This window comes from Cetorhinus maximus, chromosome 3 (assembly GCF_964194155.1).
Source record: "Cetorhinus maximus chromosome 3, sCetMax3.hap1.1, whole genome shotgun sequence".
NCBI lineage: Eukaryota > Metazoa > Chordata > Chondrichthyes > Lamniformes > Cetorhinidae > Cetorhinus > Cetorhinus maximus.
Window position 1 is genome coordinate 114753499 of NC_135881.1, and position 24590 is coordinate 114778088.

Consider the following 24590-nt stretch of genomic DNA (forward strand, 5'->3'; position numbering starts at 1 on the left):
CACAACTGCGATGTGAGGATCTATAGGTACACCTAACTGCATCATCCTCCACAAATCTGGCAGCTATTAGGGCCTCCCCAGCACACTGCCTCGTCTAGCCAGTGCGAGAGCCTCATCCCCGTCATCATCACCACCGAGGATCCCCTCACCCTCATCCCCATCAGCATCCTCCTCATCCGAGGAGACCTCCAGCTCCTCCTCAGCCAGCTCGTCTCCCCGTTGGAGTGCCAGGTGGTAATGGGCGCAGTAGACAACGACGATGCGTGACACCCTCTGCAGACTGTATTGCAGGGCTCCACCAGACTGGTCCAAGCACCGGAACTGCAATTTCAGCATCCCGATGGTCTGCTCCACCTAGTTGCGAGCTGCTGCATGAGTCGCTCTGCTGCAGTCTGAGGCCACCACATGGTTGTCATCAGCCACGGCCTCTGCAGGTAGCCCTTGTCCTCAAGAAGCCAACCCTGCAGCCTCTGTGGACCCTGGAAGACTGCAGGGATTTGCGAGCTACTCAGGATGTAGGCATCGTGTACACTCACTGGAGACAGTGCACACACGTGCAGGATGCGTATCTGGTGGTCGCATACCAGCTGCATGTTCAGTGAATGGAAGCCCTTGCGGATGATGAAGTCCGCCGAGTGGGGCGACGGAGACCTGAGCGCCACATGGGTGCAGTCAATCGCACCCTTCACCTGTGGGAATCCCAAGATCAGGACGAATCCAATGGCCCTTGCATACTGGCTGTCCCGGTCCTGGGCCAAATGCACAAAGTAATGTTCCATGGAGAAGATGGCATCCGTGACCCCATGGATGCATTTGTGGGTAGAGGATTGTGAAATCCCACAGAGGTCACCTGTGGAGCCCTGAAAGGAGCCACTGGCATAGAAATTGAGCATTGCTGTCACTTTCACAGCCACTAACAGTGGATGCCCTCCAGGTCCCCTTGGCGCCAAGTCCTGCAGTAAGTGGCAGATGTGAGCCACCACGTCCCTAGCCATGCGCAGTTGTCAGCGACACTGGTTCTCAGTCAGCTGCAGAAATGGCAAACGGAGTCTATAGACCCTGGGTGTCACTAGGTGCCGACCAGCCATGGCTCACTGTCGCTCCTGGGCAGCGTGTGCAGGAGCCCCTGCTGCCCCTTCTTCATGAGGTTGCTGCACCTGCCTTTGCGCAGCCAGGAGCCTCAGTCGCTCTCTCCTCAATCTTCTACGGTCTTTGTAAGCCATCAGGCATACAGCTAGGTCACCAGGCTCCATGATCCTGACGTGGTCCTCCTGCAGCATGAAAGAGAGAGAGAGATGTGGTTATCATGGCTATACTTAGCACCTTTCCTGGCCCTGTGTGACCGCCGCTTAACGCTTCCCGGAGAATGTTGGTCACCCCTCAGATGGCCAGAGATGAGTGCGCTGCATGGCTGCCCTGTCAACTTGCGACATGAGGGACACCGGTCCAAACTGGGGTGCTGAGATAAGACCATAAGACCACAAGACATAGGAGCAGAAATTAGGCCATTCGGCCCATCGAGTCTGCTCTGCCATTCAATCATGGCTGATAAGTTTCTCAACCCCATTCTCCCACCTTCTCCCCGTAACCTTTGATCCCCTTACCAATCAAGAACCTATCTATCTCGGTCTTAAATACACTCAATGACCTGGCCTCCACAGCCTTCTGTGGCAATGAATTCCATACATTCACCACTCTCTGGCTAAAGAAGTCTCTCCTCATCTCTGTTCTAAAAGGTCTTCACTTTACTCTGAGGCTGTGCCCTCGGGTCCTAGTCTCTCCTACTAATGGAAAGATCTTCCAAACGTCCATTGCAAGGGGCTGTGAGCGCCTCCAGCAGTGACTGCTACATGGCCAGCGTTGGCAAGGAGATTGTACAGCGTGTGCAGTCCAACTGCTCCACAGCCCAATAAAGTGGTGGTGGACTCGAAGTCTGTGCTGGGGGGCTGGTGGAGGGTGCATTTGGTGGCCCTTTGGTGCCTCCGCATTGCTTGTATGTGCGGGCAGGCTAGGAGCCCAACCCCAATCATGTCACTATGGCTGTGCCTGATCTGTCTCAGTTGCAGAGGCATGGTCAGTTTATACAGGTGTCCCTAATGCGTGGCCACTTCCCTCGCTTACCACGCCCCCCACCTCATTTGCCTGTGCGCGGGATACAACGCCAGGGCAGCACTTGACCACCACTGATCGCCTCCGAGGCTGGCCAACACTTGACCCCAGACACCTCCCCCACCCTCAGCAGTCGCCTCCGAATGCCTCCCCCCCTCAGCAGTCGCCTCCAGGGCCAGGCATCAGTTGCCCCCATCTAAGGTACCCTTGAGGTCTGTAAACAACAGGTGAGCTGTGGAGAACACTGCTGCTCACTCATCTCAGTTCCCCCAAAGTGAAGGCCGCCAAACGCACGTCACCTGTGTGCTGTTGTGAAACACGTCGGTGTGCTTTCCCGTTGATGTGAACGGACGATACATTGGGGTTCAAAGATCCTGGCAGGATGGCCTTTTAATTATATGCTGATATATTACACTTAGCTCCCTGACAATCAATGGCAGGAAACGCGGCCCACCATCGGCGGGCTGAACGGATGGTCGCGACCTGCCTTCACGCTGTATCCATATTTTCCACGGATGCCACCTATCACGCCCGCCATCAGCAGCCTCGGAAAATTCCGCCCAGAGTCTTGTTTGATCTGAGCGTAAATTGAAGAATCTAACAGGGCTGTCAAAAGTTACTCCACCCACCGATGTTGAACCTGGTGTTATTATCACATGAGTGAACTTGACTTTTGCCAACAGTAGATGTGTTCAAACTGGGAACTCAAGAAATAAGCCTGACCATGAGATGTATTAATAAATTCTGGTGTGCCAAAGAGCTTTTTCCCAACTGAACACTGGGACTGGTTCATATTGTTAGTTCAGGAATCCTTCCGTTCTTTGTCATATTTTATTATTTCCAGTACAAAATAGTAATAGGTCTACAAATATCATAAAATAACGTAGCCAAACTTGTAAACCGCCTTTCATGTGATAAGCACTAGTTAATTCCAGTGAAAATAAATGCAGACCAGAATTTTGTGTGCCACGATCTGACCCAAACTAGCATGAAATCACGTGAGAAAATGTCGGGCGGGCGTCCCAATGTCATAGCGATGTTGCGCCATAACACGAGAGTCGGAAGCGCAGCGAATGACAATTAAAGTTCCAATTATGCCAATTAAAGCCCAATCAACCGGGATTTTTTGTGACCCGTGCGCTTTTCACTTGGCGCATGGGCCAATTGACCAGGCGGCCTTCACGTTCTTGCAACGTTCTCGATCCAGGGTGCGATAAAATACCCAGAAAATGTTTGAAGGTCGAGGAGTTGGGAGTATTGCTGATGTTTGTTTGTAGTTGCACTGGAGGTAGTTTGTGGCATTTTCTGTCTGCAAATATCCTTTGAACAACACTGCAGCTCCCTGAGGCAGCTCCACAGCAGGTGACAGCCTTCAGGGAGCTCATTGTAAACTGCCTGCCCGTACCCTCATTTGAATCAGGTACCTGCCCTTTTCCCACGCACCCTGCCCCCCAGCAGCGCTGAGCCTCTCTCAGCATGCGTTTCATGTTGGCCACCAGTTAATTGGCCAGCCAGTGTGAAATCACGTTTCTTCCCCAATGTCAGTTGGGAGCGGATTCCACGTCTGCTTCCACTGACTGTGCGTGCCCAACTGGCGCAAAATTCAAGCCACAAAAAAGGTTGAAAAGACAACAGGTCAATCAGCATTTTTAAAAACTTTATATGATTTAAGCGAGAAACTTCATCAATAACCAATTTTCGTTATTTCAAATGCAGACAGACCTATTTCCATTCTTTATTTCAAACTGGTATAAATTACAGATTTTCCTTTTAAAGATTTTATTACATTTCCAATGTATGATGGGGTAAATATTTTCACTGAAAACAAGCACCTCTCAGTGAGTTGCTCCCTCATGCACAGCATGGAGCTGAAGGCCAACATGGCCGCCATTCCAAGACAGAATCTGACTTGTACAAATATGACAACAAGACCACTTCCACAAATAACTATTAAAACTAGGAGCCTGTGTTGAAATAAGTAAAAAGCCTTTCTGCATACACGGTTTACCACAATTTTACCTAAACTAATCAGAACAAAAATCATGATCGAGCAGTATTAGCCAACATTAACAAGACTGAAAGAAAAAAGAAAGACTTGCATTTATATTGTGCCTTTCATAACCACATGATGTCCCAAAGTCTGCCAATAAAGTACTTGTGAATGGCAATTGTTGTAATGTAGAAAACGCAGCAGCCAGTTTGTGTACAGCAAGCTCCCACAAATAGCAATGTGATAATGATCAGATAATCTTCTATTTTTGAGACGTTGATCGAGGAATAAATGGTGCTGTAGGATCTCTTATGTCCACCTTAGGGGTCATCTTGAACAAATTCCAGGAACTCTCGTCCCTCTAGTCCTCTTGTACTATTCCTATCCTGGTCTATATTTGGATAATTGAAGTCCCCCATTTTGATTACTTTATAACTCTTGCACCTCTGTAATTTATTTGCAAATTTGTTTCTCCACATCGCTTCCACTAGTTGGTGGTCTATATACTACACCAATCATTGTTATTGCACCGTTCCCACTCCTTACCTCTAGCCAGAGTGATTCTGTCCTTGACCCCTCTGGGACATCCTCTCTCCAGTACTGTAATGCCATCTTTAACCAATATTGCCACTCCTCCCCTTTCCTTTCCTGTGTCTCCTAAACACCTTGTACCCAGGAATATTTAATACCCAGTCCTGCCCTTCTTTGAGCCAGGTCTCTGTTATAGCAATAATGTCATAAATCCATTTGTCAACCTGTGCCCGCAGTTCACCAATCTAATTAATCACACTCCATCCATTCACATACATGCACATTAGCCCCGATTTAGGCTTCTTTACTTTCCCATTTAATGACTTACTGTTGCCAACTCTAATTCCATCAAACTCTCCAAGTATTCTATCTACCTTGGTGCAACTCTTTGATATATCCTCATTATCAGTTGATACTTCACTACTTCCCACTGTCAGTTTTTCTCCTCTGCACTCTGAATTTCCTCCCAGGCTCCCATCCCCCTGCCAATCTAGTTTAAGCCCTCCCCAAAAGCACTAGCAATCCTCCCCGCGAGGTCACTAGTCCCAGTCCTGTTAAGGTGCAACCCGTCCTTCTTGTACAGGTCCCACCTGTCCCAGAACCGATCCCAATGCCTCAGAAATCTAAAGCCCTCTCTCCTACTCCATGAATCTTGCAATTACACAACTGCAGTACATCTTCGTAATTTTACCTTCAGTGTGATGCCACCGCCAACTACACCTTCCCCTACCCTCCCCTTTCAGCATTCCGAAGGTATCATTCCCTCCGTGATACCCTGGTCCACTCCTCAATCACCGCCAACACCCTGTCCCCTTCCCACAACACCTTTCCATGCAGAAACAGGAGAAAGATGAAACACCTACCCCCCTCCTCATTGTTCAAGGCCCCAAGCACTCCTTCCAGACGAAGCAGCGATTTACATGTACTTCTTTCAATTCAGTCTACTGTATTTGCTACTCACAAAGTGGTCTCCTCTACACTGGGGAGACCATACACAGATTGGATGACTGCTTTGCAGAACACCTCCACTCAGTCCGCAAGCATGACCCTGAGCTTCGGGTGTCCTGGCATTTTAATTCTCCAGCTTGCTCCCATACTGACATTTCTGTCCTTGGCCTACTGCACTGTTCCATTGAAGCTAATTGTAAGCTTGAGAAACAGCACCCCATTTTTCAATTAAGCGCTTTACAGCCTTCCAGATACAACATTGAGTTCAACAATTTCAGACCATATTTTCTGTCCCTCATTTTGTTTTCCTTTCTTTGCATGTTACGCATTTTCTTTTTTTTGCCTTCAGACAGCAGCACACCTGCTCCAGGCACATCTTTTGTTTCTTGCCCCTTCACCATTCCCTTTAGCCCTGGAAGACTAACTCTTCAGTCATTCAATCTCTCCTATCTTTCTATCCTATCACAGACCTACCTCTCTCCTTGTCCCATCCACTCCCTTGCTCAAACCGTATTATATCTCGAACTTTAACCAGCTCTGATGAAAGGTCATCGCCTTGAAATATTAACTCAATTTCTCTCCCCACAGATGCTGTCTGACCTGCTGAGTGTTTCCAGCATTTTCTGTTTGTTTTTCAGATTTCAAGCATCTGCAGTATTCTGCTTTTTGATTTATAATTTTACTTTCCTTGTACTACTTATTTCTGCTAAGCCTTAAATCTCATAATCTTGATGTTGAATAATGTTCTAATGGTTTGGTTGTGCTTAGCCTGCGTATGCTGTTACGCACTCATTTGTTGGTGGACAATTTCTTTTGTTAATTTTTATTATAAGACTGGTGTGGAGGGTTCAACTTACTGGCCTTTTGCCACATCTGAAGTACCAGATTTTGTCTGGTTTGTCTTCATGTAATTTAAACTGTATATTAGGTGGTGCATTCCCTGAAGTTATAGGGATTGCAGTGGCAGGCTGAGATTGAAGTGCTGGTCCCCTTTCATTATAAGAGGTGAGAACCATCCTATCCTCAACAGCAATTGAACATATCTGTTATTCTCAGATCCAACTGCATAAAGGCTCCTGGTTCAATCGCAGGTCTATTAGAAACGATGGCACAGGGGTAGAAACATAGAAAATAGGAGCAGGAGTAGGCCATTCGGCCCTTCGAGGCTGCTCTGCCATTCATTATGATCATGGTTGATCATCCAACTCAATAGCCTGCTCCCACTTTCTCCCCATATCCTTTGATCCCTTTCGCCCCAAGAGCTATATCTAATTCCTTCTTGAAAACAGACAATATTTTGACCTCAACTACTTTCTGAGGTAGCAAATTCCACAGGCTCACCACTCTCTGGTTGAAGAAATTTTTCCTCATCTCAGTCCTAAATGGTCTACCCCGTATCCTCAGACTGTGACCCCTGGGTCTGGATTCCCCCACCATCAGGCACATCCTTCCTGCACATACCCTATCTAATCCTGTTAGAATTTTATAAGTTTCTATGAGATTCCCCCCTCATTCTTCTGAACTCCAGCGAATATAATCCTAACCGACTCAATCTCTCCTCATATGTCAGTCCTGCCATCCCAGGAATCAGTCGGGTAAACCTTCGTTGTACTCCCTCTATAGCAAGTACATCCTTCCTCAGATAAGGAGACCAAAACTGCACACAATATTCCAGGTGTGGTCTCACCAAGGCCTTGTATAATTGCAGTAAGACATCCCTGTTCCTGTACTCAAATCCTCCGGCTATGAAAGACAACATACCATTTGCCTTCTTTACCACCTGCTGCACCTGCATGCTTACCTTCAGCGACTGGTGTACAAGGACACCCAGGTCTCGTTGCATATTCCCCTCTCTCAATTTATAGCCATTCAGATAATAATCTGCCTTCCTGTTTTTGCTACCAAAATGGATAACCACACATTTATCCACATTATACTGCATCTGCCATGCATTTACCCACTCACTCAGCTTGTCCAAATCACACTGAAGCATCTCTGCATCCTCCTCACAGCTCACCCTCCCACCCAGCTTTGTGTCATCTGCAAATTTGGAGATATTACATTTAATTCCCTCATCTAAATCATTAATATAAATTGTGAATAACTGGTTTTGTTGCTGGACCAGTAATTCAGAGATGCAGGGTAATGCTCTGGGGACCTGGGTTTGAATCCTGCCATGGCAGATGGTAGAATTTGAATTCAATAAAAATCTGGAATTAAAAGTTTAATGATGACCATCTGGTTCACTAATGTCCCTTTGGGAAGGAAATCTGCTCTCCTTACCTGGTCTGGCCTGCATGTGGCCCTGACCCACAGCAATGTGGTTGGCTCTTTAATGCCCTGTGAAAAAAGGGCAACTAGGGATGGGTAATAAATGCTGGCCTAGGCAGCGACGCCCACATCCCATGAATGAATAAAAAAGAAAGCTGATTTCAGCTGCAGGAACAGTAGGAGTGCTACAACTGGCCCCAGGCCTGGGAAAGGAAAAATAAACAGCCAAGGCTCCTAGGCCTGATCATTACGCAGTTGCTCCAGGTTTCACTTGTGGACATCTAGTGAGTAGGAATACCCAACTCCTGATGAATAATCTGATGATACTTACTGAAGGAATTGGTTGAGGCATGAGAATGGGCAGTTGGTTGAGCGAAGTCAATACTCATGGAATTAGATTGGTGTTTCTGCTGCAGTGTGCAACGCTGCAAGTTGACTCTGCCTGGATTGCAAACTCAATTTATTAAAAGAAACTAAATTTGTTCCCTGTGCACATCAACCCAAATGCATATAACGCAACTGATGTGTGTGTGTGCGATATCCAGAGTGACCCATCTACTTCCTTCGTTGCTGCTTGTGAAATTTGGCAGATATTCCCCCAGTGCACTTGGAAGGAATCAGTTGTATACAGAGATTCAAGGCAGTTTTCACATAGACCATTGCTGTCAGAGCTGTGTCTTATCTTTGAACTTGTCTGTAGGCCTGGATCCAGAAGACAGCATACTTCTGTTACTACCTCCAAGCTAACTCATAGATAGCAAAGACAAATTACCTCAGACATGAAAGGTGGCTACTTATTCCTTGGAAAGATAGTGGATAGTGATCTGTTTGGGTTGATTAAATGTTATTCCATAATAAATTTTATCAGGTATTAAGTCCTTCAGAAATCTGTTAATGACCTGGCTATGACAACCATTTTCCATTAATTCAATGGAAAAGGAAATCAAGCAGGCCGAACCACTAACACCCATCCTATGCTGCCACCAACACAATTTTACCCCCTATATACTTCAATGATCTACAACATGATTTTTTTCTAAGCCAGGGAGGAACTGAAGTTACAATATACTTTAAACAAGAAACTGTCTTTTCCACCTCTGGGAAAGTAGGCTATATTATATAAAATTTATTTAGTCTGACTGTGATCAAATGACGATAAAGAACTTCCTGTCTATTTCATTATGGGAAGTTCAGTCGGAGGTTTTCAATAAAAGGACTGGACCAGCCAATGTCATCTTCAAAACTATATGTGCTCAATATCATTGTAAAAGGTATTAAGAAGTTTTTATTACATTGAGGGCAAGGAAAACTTAAACGGGGCGAATTTTCACAGGCAAGGGGAGGCATGTTTAGGTGAGTGTGAGGAGTTAAATCTCCTAAAAGTGACGTTGGGTTGGGATCCCGATATCATCCCACCCATTTCCGGCTTTCAGTCTGGGAGGCTTGGAAGCAAGCAGGGAAACGCCCTTGGTGCTGTCGGGAAGTTAATTCAATCATACAAAAAGACAATTAAGCATCTTTTTAACCCTGCCTTCCAGTTTTAGCAACCAGCAGACCTATTTTACAAGCTGTCACCAACTTATCCACATCACTGAGGCAAATGCTCTTCAGTAAAACTACAGGCTGGAAAACCTGTGATCAGCGAGATTGAAGACCTCCAGCCACAGCCAGGGAGAGACTGCCAGGTGAGAGGTTGTTGCTCACAGCAATCCTTCTCAGAAGGTGCCTGAAAGTAAATTGCCACTTTATTTGAAATCATTTCACTCACCATCAGCTGCACTATCAACATCTTGGGGGTTACCATTGATCAGAAACTGAACTGGACTAGCCATATAAACACTGTGGCTACAAGAGCAAGTCAGAAGCTAGGAATCCTGTGGCAAATAACTCACCTCCTAACTCCCAAAAGCCTGTCCACCATCTATAAGGCACACGTCAGGAGTGTGATGGGATACTCTCCACTTGCCTGGATGAGTGCAGCTCCTACAACACTAAAGAAGCTTGACACCATCCAGGACAAAGTAGCTCATTTGATTGGCACCCCATCCACAAACATTCACTCCCTCCACCACCACGCACAGTGACAACAGTGTGTACCATCTATAAGATGCACTGCAGAAACTCATCAAGGTTCCTTCGACAGCATCTTCCAAACCCACGGCCACTACCATCTAGAAAGACAAGGGGAGCAGACACATGGGAACACCACCTGCAAGGTCCCCTCCAAGCCACTCACCATCCTCACTTGGAAATATATCGCCCTTCCTTCACTGTCGCTGGGTCAAAATCCTGGAACTCCCTCCCTAACAGCACTGTGGGCGTATCTACACCACATGGACTGCAGCGGTTCAAGAAGGCAGCTCACCACCACCTTCTCAAGTGCAATTAGGGATGGACAATAAATGCTGGCCTAGCGAGCGACTCCCACATCTCATGAATGAATAAAAAAAACTTCCCTACTGTCAGCCTTCACTTTGATATGGGAGCAACTTATTTCAGCTCTACCTTGAACCTCTAATGTAAGAGCAAGAGCAGCAACATCAGCAACACCAACATCAAAGGCACCAGCACCAGCTGTTTCTCCTCAGCCACATGCCACTCCATAGGAGGGGGTGGATACAGAGATCCAGCCCAAGGGAGGTGAGATCACCCCCTACAGGGTGTACAGAGGATCAGCTCTCTCGACATGTGTGAGCACCAGTGCCTCAGGAGCTCAGGCTCTCATGGTAGGTCATTGCTGACATCTGGAGCCTCCGGGAACAAGAGCTCATACACAGGTATTGCCAGTGGCCAGCAAGGTCTCTCTGGTGCCTGTCATTGGTAGAACACCCACAAAGCCCCCCAAACCCCAGTTCCTGCCTCTCCCCAAGATTGTGTGTTCTCGTCTCCTGCAAGGAGAGAAAACAGAGGTTTATGATTGTTAGAAATGGTTTGTGTGGAGAGGAGGAAAGGATAACATTTGTCAAGAATAAAGAGGGCAATAGGCAGGCAGGTTGAGTTTGAGTGTTGGTTGTTCAGGTGGGAATGTTAGGAGGTGCCTGGGAAGAAAGTAGAGCTGCAAGGTGTGTTGTTCAGAGGAGTGCTGTGCTGGAGAATGCTAGAAAAGGCAGAGTGTGGGAACTTGACAGTTGGAAGTGTTGTGCTACTCACCTCTCTTACCCTTCTGAGGTCCTGGATTCTCTTGGTGCACTACCACCAGATTAGAGGGACCTTAGTCATGCTGCTGACTTCCTTGGCCACTTCCATGCATGTCTAGTTGGTTTGAGGGGCTGGTCTCTTCCTCCCGTCCTTGGGTAATATCACCTCACTGTAACCCCTCTGATCCCACAGCAGGGCCTCCAGGTAAAACTTAAAGAACAGGGGCACAGCCTTCCCAGGTCCACTCTCCATTCCTGTGGTTCCTGCAACCGCAGAAATCAAAGTGCAGGTGAATCTTTCTAACCCACATCGTGGACCCTTTAATTAGCAACCTTACTTCGATAGATCCAGAGTGCCATCTCACCTGCCCTCCTTGATTGGCTGGGGAATCCAGAGATGGGTGCTCATACTCTGGCTCAGTTAAAGATCCTCAGCAAAGCCCGGTGAGCAATTCAGTGGGTTTCCTTTTTGGCAGGGAACATCAGTTGAAAATTCCACCCAATGACTCCTCTGTATTTAGAATCATAGAATTTATATATGGATTGCAGCTATTGCTAAACTTAAATATGATAGAAGAAAGATATGAGGAAATATTAATGTAAGATGGGAGTATAGCAGTCTATGAGTTATGAGCAACCCAGATGTCTCGAATTCAAAATCCTAATACAACAACTTGTGAAACTGAATTCAATAAATCTGTGAAAAAACAAAAGTACTGCGGATGCTGGAAATTTGAAATATAAACAGAAAATACTGGAAAAGCTCAGCAGGCTTGGCAGCATCTGTGGAGAGAGAAACAGAGTTAACGTTTCGAGTCCGTATGACACTTCTTCATAGCTCTGAAGAATAATCATACAGACTTGAAATGTTAACTCTGGGCGAAATCGTCCGGTCCTGTTAGCGGTGGGCGTCATGAATGGTGTGAGTGGACAATATGGTGAGAAGGCCAAAAATCATTTTTATGCCATCATGAAACCAGTTTGCGATCGTCTGCTCCACCCGTCAAACACGGGCCACATTTCCCACCGCCACACACCGGGAACATAATTTCAATACTATTGTGTCTCATTATAAACCCTGCTTGTCAGAATCATCCCCCAACATCAAATTTACCACCCATGACTTCAGAACGGCGTGCTTCACAGTTGCCTTTAAAATGCATGCACCTGGCAACCTGAACTTCGAGGGGAACTCGAAGGTCAGAGCACACAATCTTGCGCAGCACTCGTGAGCATTGGCCATAGGATATCAAGGAAGAGGCAGCGCGCACTCAGTGGGGGCACAGGCAAGTCACTTTTTCCCGCCTGGCTTTCAGTGCAATGCTGGGGCAAGGTCTCCAATGCAGGTGAGGCCAGGGGACGTGTGGTGGGGTGGAAATGCGGCGGGGGCAAGGCAGCACAGACTGAAGGAAGTACACAAGCACATGCCTATGGACAGAGGGTATGAGGGAGGCAGCCACGCACTTGGAAAAGCTTGTCAAAAGTGAGCATTCTTCCACAGCTGAGAACATTCAGCAGCAGCTCCAGTGACATGTTTGGAGTCGGGCCTCTAAAGCTTTTCTGTCCATTCAAGCAACACAAAAGCATGAATGTATGAATGTGCCACAAGCATTCCAGAACATTTCGCCCCTCAGGACAGACTGCAAATTAATGTTCGTTTTAGGGGGCAACAGGACAATTGGCCGACTGGGTAAGTTGTAGAATCCCCTTGTGAAAGGTGGCCATGGTGCAGTCACTGGTGGAGTCACTCACAGCCCCTTGCAATGTCTTTATTAAGGTTTGGACCAGTATCCCTCATGGTTCAAGCTAACAGTGCAGCCTTGCAGTGCAGGTTAGAAGAATGCCTTCGCCTGAGCTGAGAACACAGCATACAGTCCAGTGGCCGAAGCTGCCGCCAATCGGTCAAGTGGGGTGGGACGGATTGGGTGGGGTTTTGGACAGTCAGTAAGCACACTACACATATCCAATAATGGCCAGCACTCTTCTGCATGTGTGAAGGGACCTTCAGGATTAACCAAGAGAGGTTCTTAGGATGCATATGCTAACCCACGTGTCTCTCTCTTTGAGCATGCAGCAGGAGAACATCAGGATCATGGAGCCTGGTCATTTAGGGTTGTGCCTTGTGGCTTACAGGGAGCAGAGAAGGAGAAGAAGAGTGTGATGGAGCCACCTGGCTCAACAAAGGGAGGAGCACCTCCCTCAAGGAGAAGGGGCAGCAGGGCCTGCTGGGCATGCAGCTGAAGATCCACAGTGAGCCGTCGCTCATAAGCGTTTCACTAGACACAGGGTCATTCCTGGGTCTAGTGAAGCACATGAATATCATTCCTGCAGATGACTGAGAACCAGTGTTGCCGAAGATCATGGGAATCTAGGGAAATGGTCAGACACATATGCCACCTTCTGCAGGATTTGGCACCACGGGGATGCCAGTGCTCCTTCCAGGGCTCCACAGGTGACCTGTGTGGAATCTCTCAAGACTCCATGCACAAATGTATCCAGGAGGTCACGGCCACCAACTTCGCGAAGGCACAGAACCTTGTGCATTCCGCCCAGGAAAGCCAGGAAGCAAGAGCACTGGGTGTGCACAGATCTTAGGTTTCCCACAAGTGCAGGATGTCATTGACTGCATTCATGTAGCATTTAGATCATTGTGGTAACAAGCTGTCAACTACATTAACTTCAAGGACTTCCATCGCTGAATATTCAGCTGATGTGCGACTACCACAAATGCATCCTGCAGGTCTCCACGTGATTCCCAGGGAGCATCCATGACTCCTACATCCTTAGCAGGTCTCAGATCCCTGACATCTTTCAGGGTTCAGAAAGGCTGCAGGGTTGGCTCCTCGGGAACAAGGGCTATCTACACAGTGGGTGCCTCAGACTGCAGCACAGTGATGGTATAACAAGGCTCATGCCGTGACCCGGACTTTGGTGGAGTGCATGATAATAATTGGTTGTGGTAGTGGACTCCAGTATTAAATACTATACAGTACTCTGTATTAGGTAGGGGAGTCACTTGACCTGGGGGGTTGAAGGTCAGATAGCACCTGTTGAAACCTGTCTTTATAGAATTCAGGTACTGCAAATGTGTTATCAATAAAGTTATGGAGGTTCTGAAACCAATAGAGGTTCTGAAACCACTGACAGAGCTCAGTTCGGAGGGCAACCTTGTCGAAAACTGGAGGAGGTCCCGGCAGCGATTCGAGCTGTACCTCGCAGCGAGGGGCAGTTAAACAAAAGACCCTCAGGTACAGTCTTGCATCTTTCTTCACGTAGCAGGGGAAGCAGCCCAAGAAATCTATAACACAGTCACGTTTGAAAGTGATGAGAAATGAAATGACTTGAAAGAAATAATGGAAAAATTCGGAGCCTTCTGCAGCCCTAAGAAAAACATTACATATGAAATATACCGATTTTTTACGCACACGCACGGCAGTGGCAACATTAGTCAGTGTGTAACTGAGCTGAGAAAACAAACTAAATCGTGTGAATTTGGAGAGCTTGGAGAATTACTCATCCAAGATAGAATAATTTGCGGAATCGCCAATGACTCTCTAAGAGCATGGCTTTTGAGAGAAGTTGATCTCACCTTGAAAAAAGCAATAAATATCTGCAGAGTGGCGGAGACAACAAAATTCCAGATTAAACAGATGACACAAGATTATAAACTGCACACAGTCAAGCAGTTAAGATGCAGTTAAACAGAAACAGCCCCTGGAAAGAACAAATAGGCAGTCTGAACCTAAAAAGAACAAAACTGCTATTAAAACATTTAAATACAGTCAATGCGGAACATTTACCACATAGTTGTCCAGCCTACAGAAAGCAGCGTAAGAACTTTGATAAACTAAATCAATTCACTAAGATGTGTAAATTGAAGAAAGTGCACACTATTGCAGATGATGACACAGACTCTGAAACTGAACTTTTCGTTGGTGCAGCAACAGCAAATTCCAAAGAAGATGAATGAAAGGTTGATTTAAAAATTGTCAACATGATGGTGAACTTCAAGCTTGAACAGGTGCACAAACAAATGTCAATCCCATAAGCCTGTAACATAAGATAAGCAAAGAAAAACAGCTAACTAAAACAAAAGTGAAGCTGTCTACTTGTACAGGTGGAAAAATTGCAGTGGAAGGCAAATGCACACTTAAAGTGAACTACAAAAAAACAGTCTCCAGCACTTCCATTCATTGTGGTGAAAACTGATGCAAAACCCATTCTTGGAATCAAAACTTGTGAAAATCTGAAGCTAATCAAGAGAATAATGATTGTCACCATTGATGACATTCTGAGCGAGTATAAAGGTGTGTTTCAGGGGATTGGTTGCTGAAAAGTAGAACACACCATCAAGGTTGACAAAACTGTGACACCCAAAATACACCCACCCTGGAAAATACCAGTAATGCTGAGAGATCGACTAAAAGCAGAGTTGGACAGAATGGAGAAACTTCACATTGTCAAGAAAATTGAAGAAGCGACAAAGTGGGATAATCCAATTGTAATTATAGAAAAATCAGATGGGAATCTGAGAGTCTGTCTGGATCCCAGAGACCTAAACCAGGAAGTACAAAGAGAGCATTACCAGCTGCCCACAGTAGAAGAGATCACGTGTAAGCAAGCTGATGCTAAATACTAATCAGTCTTGGATGTCAGTTCAGGCTTCTGGCAGGTCAAGCTGGATGAACGCAGCTCCTATCTATGTACCTTCAACACACCATACGGCCGATACAGGTTTTTACGCTTACTTTTTGCTATTAATTCAGCTCCGTTGGTGTTCCACAGAACAGTGAAGCAGCTGTTTGAAGGGTTAAAGGGCATGGAAATTTATATCGACGATGTGCTGGTCTGGGGAGCCTCACGAGAAGAACACGGCCACAGACTGAGTCAGGTGCTGGCCAGAGCTAGAGAAAGGAATCTCAAGTTGAAGAAGGAAAACTGTAAAATACGTCTTCATGAAATCAAGTACTTGGGACGTGTGCTAACAAGTGAGGGACTGAAGCCGGACCTGCGCAATCGTGAACATGCCACCCCAGAATGTAAGAAAGACTTGGGAGAGATTTTTGGGAATGGTGACCTATCTTGGGAAGTTCATTCCGAACATGTCAGACCTGACAGCACCTCTCACAGAACTTCTACAAAATGATGTGGAATGGCAGTGGGAACAAAATCACCAGGAAGCTTTGACCAGCCTGAAAAGAACACTGACCCAGGCACCAATGTTAAAGTATTACGATGTCAGTCAGCTGGTCAAGATCTTAGTGGACGCTTCAAAGTCTGGCCTGGGAGCTGTCGTCGTCTTGCAAAATGAGGCACCAATGACACACGCCTCAAAGGCAATGACTGAAACACAGTAGCGGTATACCCAAATAGAGAAGGAAATGCTAGCAATTGTGCATGGCCTAGAACACTTCCACCTGTTTTTCTATGACAAAGACATAGAGGTAGAGTCTGATCATAAGCCTTTAGAAACTACACTTAAAAAGCCCCTAAACTGTGCACCACCAAGAATCCAAAGACTACTAATGCATCTGTAGAAGTACCAGGTCAGAGTGAAATACAAACCAGGCAAGGAAATGTCACATGCATATCTACCTATCATGGAGGAAGAGGATAAAGAAACGGAAGCACAGGTTCACATGCTGACAAAGAACTTACCTGTGGCTGTAACCAAACTGGATGAGATCAGGGAAGCAACCAAGAACGATGCCATCTTGAGAAAACTGCAGCAGATTGTGCAAACTGGTTGGCCCGCACATCGGAGCGGAGCCCCTTCTGCTGTACAAGAGTACTGAAACTTTCGTGAGGAACTTCATGTAGCAGAAAGAATACTTTTCAAGGGAGAAAAGATCATAATTCCTGCAACACTGAGGAAAGAAATACTGCAGCGCACACATGAAAGTCACCTCAGCATAGAAACATACTGGAGAAGAGCTCGAGATGTAATGTATTGGCCTGGAATGGGAGCACAAATCGATGAAATGGTCACTGCATGTGCAGTGTGCCAAAAGTATAGTAAATCGTAACAAAAAGAACCACTTCAACCATACAGCATTCCAGGGAGGCCCTGGCAGAAAATTAGAGTGGACTTGTTCACATTTGACAACAGTGAGTACCTACTAGCAGTACTCAAAGTTATTACTCAAAGTTTTTTGAGTCTGTGCTGCTGAGAAATGATAGTAAGAGCATCGCTGTAATAAATAATTTAAAATCAATTTTTGCTCGCCACGGCATACTTGAAGTGCTCATCTCAGATAATGGTCCACAATTCTCAGCCATTGAGTTTCACAAATTTGCACAGACTGGGAGTTTTGCCACACTACATGAAGTCCCAAATATTCACAATCCAATGGAATGATGGGACGTGTATTGCAGACATTAAAACACCTGTTGAAGAAAGCAAAGGAGGACGGAAGAGACTCCTCCCTGGCTCTGCCGGATTTCAGGAATACTTCATTACAGGGCATTAGATCATCTCCAGCACAGCTCCTGATGGGCAGAAGACTAAGAACAAAGCTTCCAACTGCACCCCAACTGTTATTTCCACAGCCAGTGAGCTGCAGCGTGTAGTACCTGCTCAAACTGAGACAGCAGAAGCAGAAACAGTACTTTGATCGAGGTGCCTGACCTCTGCATGACCTGAACATGGGAGAGACAGTGAGGATTCAGCATGAAGGGATCTGGGATCCTGCTGTTGTCACAGGAATCACAGGAGAGCCAAGGTCTTACATAGTACAGACTCCAAACAGACAACAGTACAGGAGAAACTGGAAATTCTTATGGAAAACAAATGAAACACAACCCTGCTCTGAACTAGAAAGTGTAGCTGAAGATCAAAAACCAGAATGCACCAGTGAAGCACAGATAACCAGACAAAGCCTGAAAGTCCTGAAAACTATCCAAGGGGTGACAGTGACAGAGAGCTGTAAAAGGCCCATTGCCCTTCAAAATCACTTCTGTCACCATTCAGAACATCCAGTGGAAGAATTGTGAATAAACCACAGAGATAGAGAGATGAGTAAAAGACAAAACAGACTGATCAAAACAGAGTGAGAAAGAATAGATGAGACTTTGTGTACTTGAGTTGTATAAAAGTATTTTTTTAAAAAAGGGAAATGTCATGATAATAGTTGATTGTGGTAATGGACTCCAGTATTAGATACTATATGGTACTCTGTACTAGATAGCGGGTCACCTGACCTGGGAGTTGAAGGTCAGATAGCACATGTTAAAACCTGTCTTTATAGAATTCAGTTGCTGCAGATATATGTTCATGTTAGGAAAATGTGTTATCCATAAAGTTAGCTCAGCTACAATGTCGACGGCCTGTGTGCATCATTGAAACAAAAAACAAGACAGTGGAGCAAACAATAGGCATTTTGAAAATGAGGTTCCGGTGCCTCGACAGTTCCGGTGGAGAACTACAATACAGTCCCCAGAGGGTGTCGCGCATCATTGTCGCTTGCTGCACCACACAACCTGGCGCTGCAATGGGGGGAGGACCTGGCTGAAGAGGAGATGGAAGAGCTGCATGTCTGCTCCGATGAGGAAGACGTCGAAGGGGATGACGGTGATGAGGTCCTTGAAGGCGAGGATGCCGGCAATGAGGTCATCACACTGGCCAGATGAGGCAGGCGCACTCGGAAGGCCCTCATAGCTGCAAGACTCATGGAGGATGACAACGAGATGCAATGAGGACAGTCCTGACACCCTCACTTTGCACCTATGAACATTTGACTCCTGTGTGGCTGATGGCAGTGCACATACCCTCAGTGCTCAGGCTCATGTCATGGAAATGAAGTGGAGGCCCTACTAATCGCTACATTCCAGGAGGATGATGATAACATGCAGTGAGGACACTCCATAGATCTTCACATAGTCTCTGTGAATGTCTGAATCCTGTCTGACTGAGGGCAGTTCGTTTGCAATGTGATCAGGGTCATATCATGCAGCCATGAAACTTTAAAAGCACCTTCAACACCTGACCCCTTCAGGAGCACAGCGTCACTGGTCACAGATGCTGAAGAGATAGGGACCAGCCGCACTTCAAAGGTGCTGAGAGCACACAGGGAGAATGACGGAACTCTGACAGCTGCCTATGACATTCTGCCAGCAATGACAAGCACCATCGCAGGCATCACTAATGTATCCAGTGAGTGTGAAGCTGGACCATCACTTTGCTCTGAAGGTTACACGCTGTACAGGGAAGAGGCCCTGGACTGAGACATCTGCCTTTATCTTGTGCAAGAACCAAGGTATCACATCTGAGTGATGTGAACACTGTTCATCAAAACAAGGAGCCATTGGCAAGGAGATCTTCTTGGGAGTTTATTTACAATAGTGAACATTATGTACAAGTGACTAACACCCATGCCCAGGCTGTGCAACTACATCTTATAGCACCCTCGCCTTTGAGTCAGAAGGTTGTGGGTTCATGTCCCACTCCCGGAAACCAAGAACTGTGAATGTACTCGAAAGAGTTACAATCTGTTACTGTTGATAACTCGAAAGAGTTACATCTTATAGCACCCTCGCCTTTGAATCAGAAGGTTGTGGGTTCATGTCCCACTCCCAGAAACCAAGAACTGTGAATGTACTCGAAAGAGTTACATGCGATCTGTTGATAACTCAAAAGAGTTACATCTTCTTAACGAGGTGTCAGCTGTGGCTCAGTTCATAGCACCCTCACCTTTGAGTCAGAAGGTTGTGGGTTCATGTCCCACTCCCGGAAAAAAAAAGTCAAGAACTGTGAATGTACTCAAAAGAGTTACTAGCAATTATTGAGGTGTCAGCTGTGGCTCAGTTCATAGCACCCTCGCCTTTGAATCAGAAGGTTGTGGGTTCATATCCCACTCCCGGAAACCAAGAACTGTGAATGTACTCGAAAGAGTTACAATCTGTGACTGTTGATAACTCGAAAGAGTTACATCTTCTTAACGAGGTGTCAGCTGTGGCTCAGTTCATAGCACCCTCGCCTTTGAATCAGAAGGTTGTGGGTTCATGTCCCACTCCCGGAAACCAAGAACTGTGAATGTACTCGAAAGAGTTACATGCGATCTGTTGATAACTCAAAAGAGTTACATCTTCTTAACGAGGTGTCAGCTGTGGCTCAGTTCATAGCACCCTCACCTTTGAGTCAGAAGGTTGTGGGTTCATGTCCCACTCCCGGAAAACCAAGAACTGTGAATGTAATCGAAAGAGTTACATCTTCTTAACGAGGTGTCAGCTGTGGCTCAGTTCATAGCACCCTCACCTTTGAGTCAGAAGGTTGTGGGTTCATGTCCCACTCCCGGAAAAAAAAAGTCAAGAACTGTGAATGTACTCGAAAGAGTTACATGCGATCTGTTGATAACTCGAAAGAGTTACATCTTCTTAACGAGGTGTAAACTGTGGCTCAGTTCATAGCACCCTCACCTTTGAATCAGAAGGTTGTGGGTTCATGTCCCACTCCCGGAAAAGAAAGGTCAAGAACTGTGAATGTACTCGAAAGAGTTACCATGAACTGTGTACTCGAAAGAGTTACATCTTCTTAACCTTCCTAACCCTGTTGCTATGTCTTGGTGCTCCCTTGACATCCACAGTGGAGGTGGAAGCAGCCTGCTGACTGCTAAGCCCTGTCTGTGATGACTTCGGCGTGCATCCCCTGGAGGTCTTTCAGGGTCCTGCTGTGTGGCGGTGGCACCCTCCTCGGCCTGTGGAGCTGGAGTTACGGGGGGGGGGGTCACATGAAGATAGGATTCGGATGGGCCGGATACTCCCAGAGCCACTTGGGCGGATGGCCCCGGGATGTCGAGCTGCTGGTCCTCCTTCTTATGGGTGCCCGACGACCCCTGGCTGATTCCTTCAGGAGAAGGGGAAGCTGGAGTGAGATCAAGCTGCCCTGCGCCCCTCTTGTGTTGACACAGTTGGAGGCCAAATATGGTGCCAGTGATGGAGTTCAGCCCACACAGCAGTACAGGACTGATGTCCAGGACCAAGGACTCCATGGCGGCCATTATCCTACCAGTGTTGACCTCGGCATGCCGGCCATCGTCCCTTGCAATCTGAGGAGTGCACCAGACATCCCTTCCTGATGTTCCCATGATTGTCTTTGCAACTCCACCAACTGATTAAGGACCGAGTCCAGAGCCTCATCAACTGGCTCAGACTCAAGAAAATTCCTTGCCTCCAGCAGACTTCGGAGTGTCAGCAACCAAGGATGTCCCTGCCTCTGCTGTGGAACAAACTGTGTGGTGTGCTCACCAGATTGTGATCCTAAGGCTACTCTACATCTAGGTCCCACTGAGGTGTGTGTTGCCGCGTGGGGGGAGGGTGTGTGTGAGCGCTGTGACAGGTCTTCAACAGTGCTGCCCTCAGGGTCCTCATCCGAGGTACTCTCGGCGCTGGGGTCAGGGTCAAGGTTGCTTGAGGCCAATGAATCAGATGTGCCTAGGACAGAAAGTGGAGATATTAGTGCTTGGCAACTGTGTTGAACACAGAAGTGGACTCAGAGTAGCGTCAAGAGAGGGATCATGTGGTGCAGGAACCTCAAGTGGGTGTTCACCGCCAACCTCACCACCACCATAGGAATGGTCAACGTCCTCTCTGGTCGGTTCTAGCTCACGACTCTCGAACGGAGTGAGGACCTTGATGTCCGACACTCCACCCCCAGTCTGGGACTTCTCCCGTCCTGCATTATAACGATTGAAAGAGAGCGTGAGTAAGGACCATGCCAGGTCAAATGAGAAGGATCCTAGGCATGCGTGTGTGCTGAGTGGAGCCATGGACGGGATGAGGAGGCGATCTCCAGAGGAGATGAGGCCAAATAGAGATGTGAGGGTGAATGGTGATGTCCATTGAGTTGGCACTGAGTTAGATGCCAGTGAATGTGTGATGGGCTTGCGAGTGGGTGAGTTGAGATTGATGAGATGGTTGACTTACCCTGGTGGCACGGATGAGATCATACATCCATTTTCTGCACTGGATGGCCCACCTCTTGTGTGCACCACTGGCACTAACCACCTCTGCCACTGCCTCCCAAGCCAGAGTGGTGAGACTGATGGCCTCCTGCAGCCAGAGTGGGGGCTAGAGGATTTCGTGGCAAGCCTCCAAGGCATCCAGAAGGCGTCCCAGGGATGCATTACTGAATCGGGGAGGGATGCACTCTTCTTGACTTTCAGGGCCATGTCTTCACCCGAGCAGTGCTGGGCTGCAAGCATTGAGAAGTGTAACCAAGGCGCCCAGTGTGAGAAAGCGGCAGGGTAACAGTGTGGCAGGCCAACTGGAGGCCTGCTGCCAGCAATCCTGCGTGTTTCCCGTGACTGCATAATTTATGAGGCAGGAAGGAGGTGATAAGCTGCCATTGCAGCTGCCGGGTAAAACATCTATTTTTACGCCCGCTATTGCACTTAGTGTAATTCTGGGACGATTCCGCTCTCCGTTTCTCTCTCCACAGATGCCAAACCTGCTGAGCTTTTCCAGCATTTTCTGTTTTTATTTCAATAAATCTGTTGCTATATAAGCTCTACTAGGAAAAGATAACCAAGGAAGTTGCCCAATTATCAACCCAAACTGGTATGTTCGCAGGAAAGGGAGCACTTCAATCTATAGTCCGGCCTGCATGTGATCCTTATTCCATATTGTGCTTGATTCTAAATGCCCTCAGGGCAACTAGGGATGGGCACCAAATACTTCCCAGTGCTGCCTATGTCCCAAGAACAAATTTTGAAAAACTAGCTTGTGTTCGAAGAATAATGCTCAAATGAAGTCATGAGTTGCTTTCTCCATCTCAGATTGTAAGCTTCCACCCCTCTTTCAGCACACTGGTGAGAGGTCAATTCATAAAAAGAAGACCTGTTTGTAGATATGCAACCATACCAACACCACAATGTGCTTCTGTAGACTAAAGAAGTACAATTGATTCCAAATCCGATATTTTCAATATATGTATAAGATAATTAAAATTCAGTCTTCTCACTCAAAGTACTGTTAAAATTCAGTATTGCTTGCTTTTCAAATGGTTTACATCAAATTAAGTAGTTAGCAAAACTAGGAATGAAATAAGCTTTATAAAATGCATATACTTCTGTTTACCAGGATATTAAAATTACTATTCTGAGACCAATGTTTTAAATAGCTGTTCCGAAATCGGCAATTTTGTCTGCAGACCATTTATAACTTTGCCTGCTGCATGCCTGATATTTAATAATGTTAATAATACATCACAGTGCAATTTGCCACACACAGTCCGAGCATGTCCAACATTCAGTGACACGAGGAAAAGTTAAGATATATCTAGTTCAGTAAAGCAGTTCAAACAATTCAATTTGACATATACATGAAGACATACCCTTGATAATTGATTCAGCTGCATAGAGGTCCCGCTTGTAAGTCACCTAAGGGGCAGACAAATGTCATTATGTTTACCACAGAAAGAAAATCAATAGCTAATGTAATCACAGCCTGAAGCTGTTTCTTTAAATCATCAAATTAAAAAAATTTTAAAAATCACAAATGTACTCTGGATCTCTGATTTTGATGTTAAGCATAAACATCAAAGCTAAAGTATGTTATATTGTGTTTACTTTTTTAAAAGTAGTTTAGTGTTTCCTCAGTTAGCATATCTTTGCAAAATGTCAACATTTCTTATCGACTTTCATTTTCTCTGACACAATTTTCCTTCTTATTTTCTCCTGTTACACACTCTTCTAAAATTACAAGAGTGACTACACTTCAAAAAGTACTTAATTGGCTGTAAAGCATTTGAGACATTCAGAGATCGTGAAAAGCGCTATATAAATGCAAAGTCTTTCTTTCTTCTTTTTCTTTCTAAAGGCAGCAGGTATCAACAGAATGTGACCAGGGTCAAAAACCCAAAGTCATTCTTCCCTTCAGTGCTCAGAGACACTGAAGCCAATAATGGCAATCTTCACTTCCTCGGCTGGTTAACTATTTCAGCACAGATCAGAGATTGACGACCTGCACCTGACTGTTGAAGCTTCACTAGTTATAGGAATCCTGCGACGATCAGAGCAGATCCATTGTACATCTGTCAAAAGAGAGCCTGATACTTGATTGATTGAGCTTCAACGAGGGAAGGGTTTCTCTGATGCATCCCAGGATATCGTGCTGCCCTGCAGGTTGTAAGGCCCTATAGAGAGATCCTGTTCCCTGTGGACAGGAGGCCCCAGAGACCAAGCAGACATAGCAGGAAGTGGCAGCTAGATAAGGTGAGCAGCAACAGTATGCCTCCTGGATCCAGAGGGCAGAATCTTCTGGTCCTGCCAACAGCAGGAAAATTGGCAGGCGGGGGAACTTGGCTTTTTCTCGACAGCGGGATGAACTTTTGGAGTTCTGTACTCAGAACTTTAAAGGCAGGTTAGAGATGGGTCGAGCTTCCCGACAAACAATGTTGGGAAGCCTTTCTGCATGCATTAGCATTTCATGCATGCTCATTGAAAGGCCACCATGCCAGAATTAAGTTCTCCCATCAAATTAAGCTCTCCACCAGCGAGAAATTAGAACAGTCACTTTTACAACTGTATGTAAGTGGTGTGCACCTGGCAACCTTCACTTCTTCCACCTGTTTGAGGTGAGTAGACGCTGCTTTGGCCTTCTTAGGGACC

General features: G+C 46.3%; 1 protein-coding gene across 1 annotated transcript in view; it reads right to left on the bottom strand.

The window, feature by feature from the left end:
• The window catches only part of crppa (CDP-L-ribitol pyrophosphorylase A), a 487012-nt gene that overhangs the window by 329085 nt on the left and 133337 nt on the right, over positions 1 to 24590 (bottom strand). The window contains exon 5 of the mRNA XM_078535079.1: positions 23315 to 23360. Coding sequence (XP_078391205.1) covers positions 23315 to 23360 — 46 coding nt within the window. The remainder of the gene's footprint in view (positions 1 to 23314; positions 23361 to 24590) is intronic.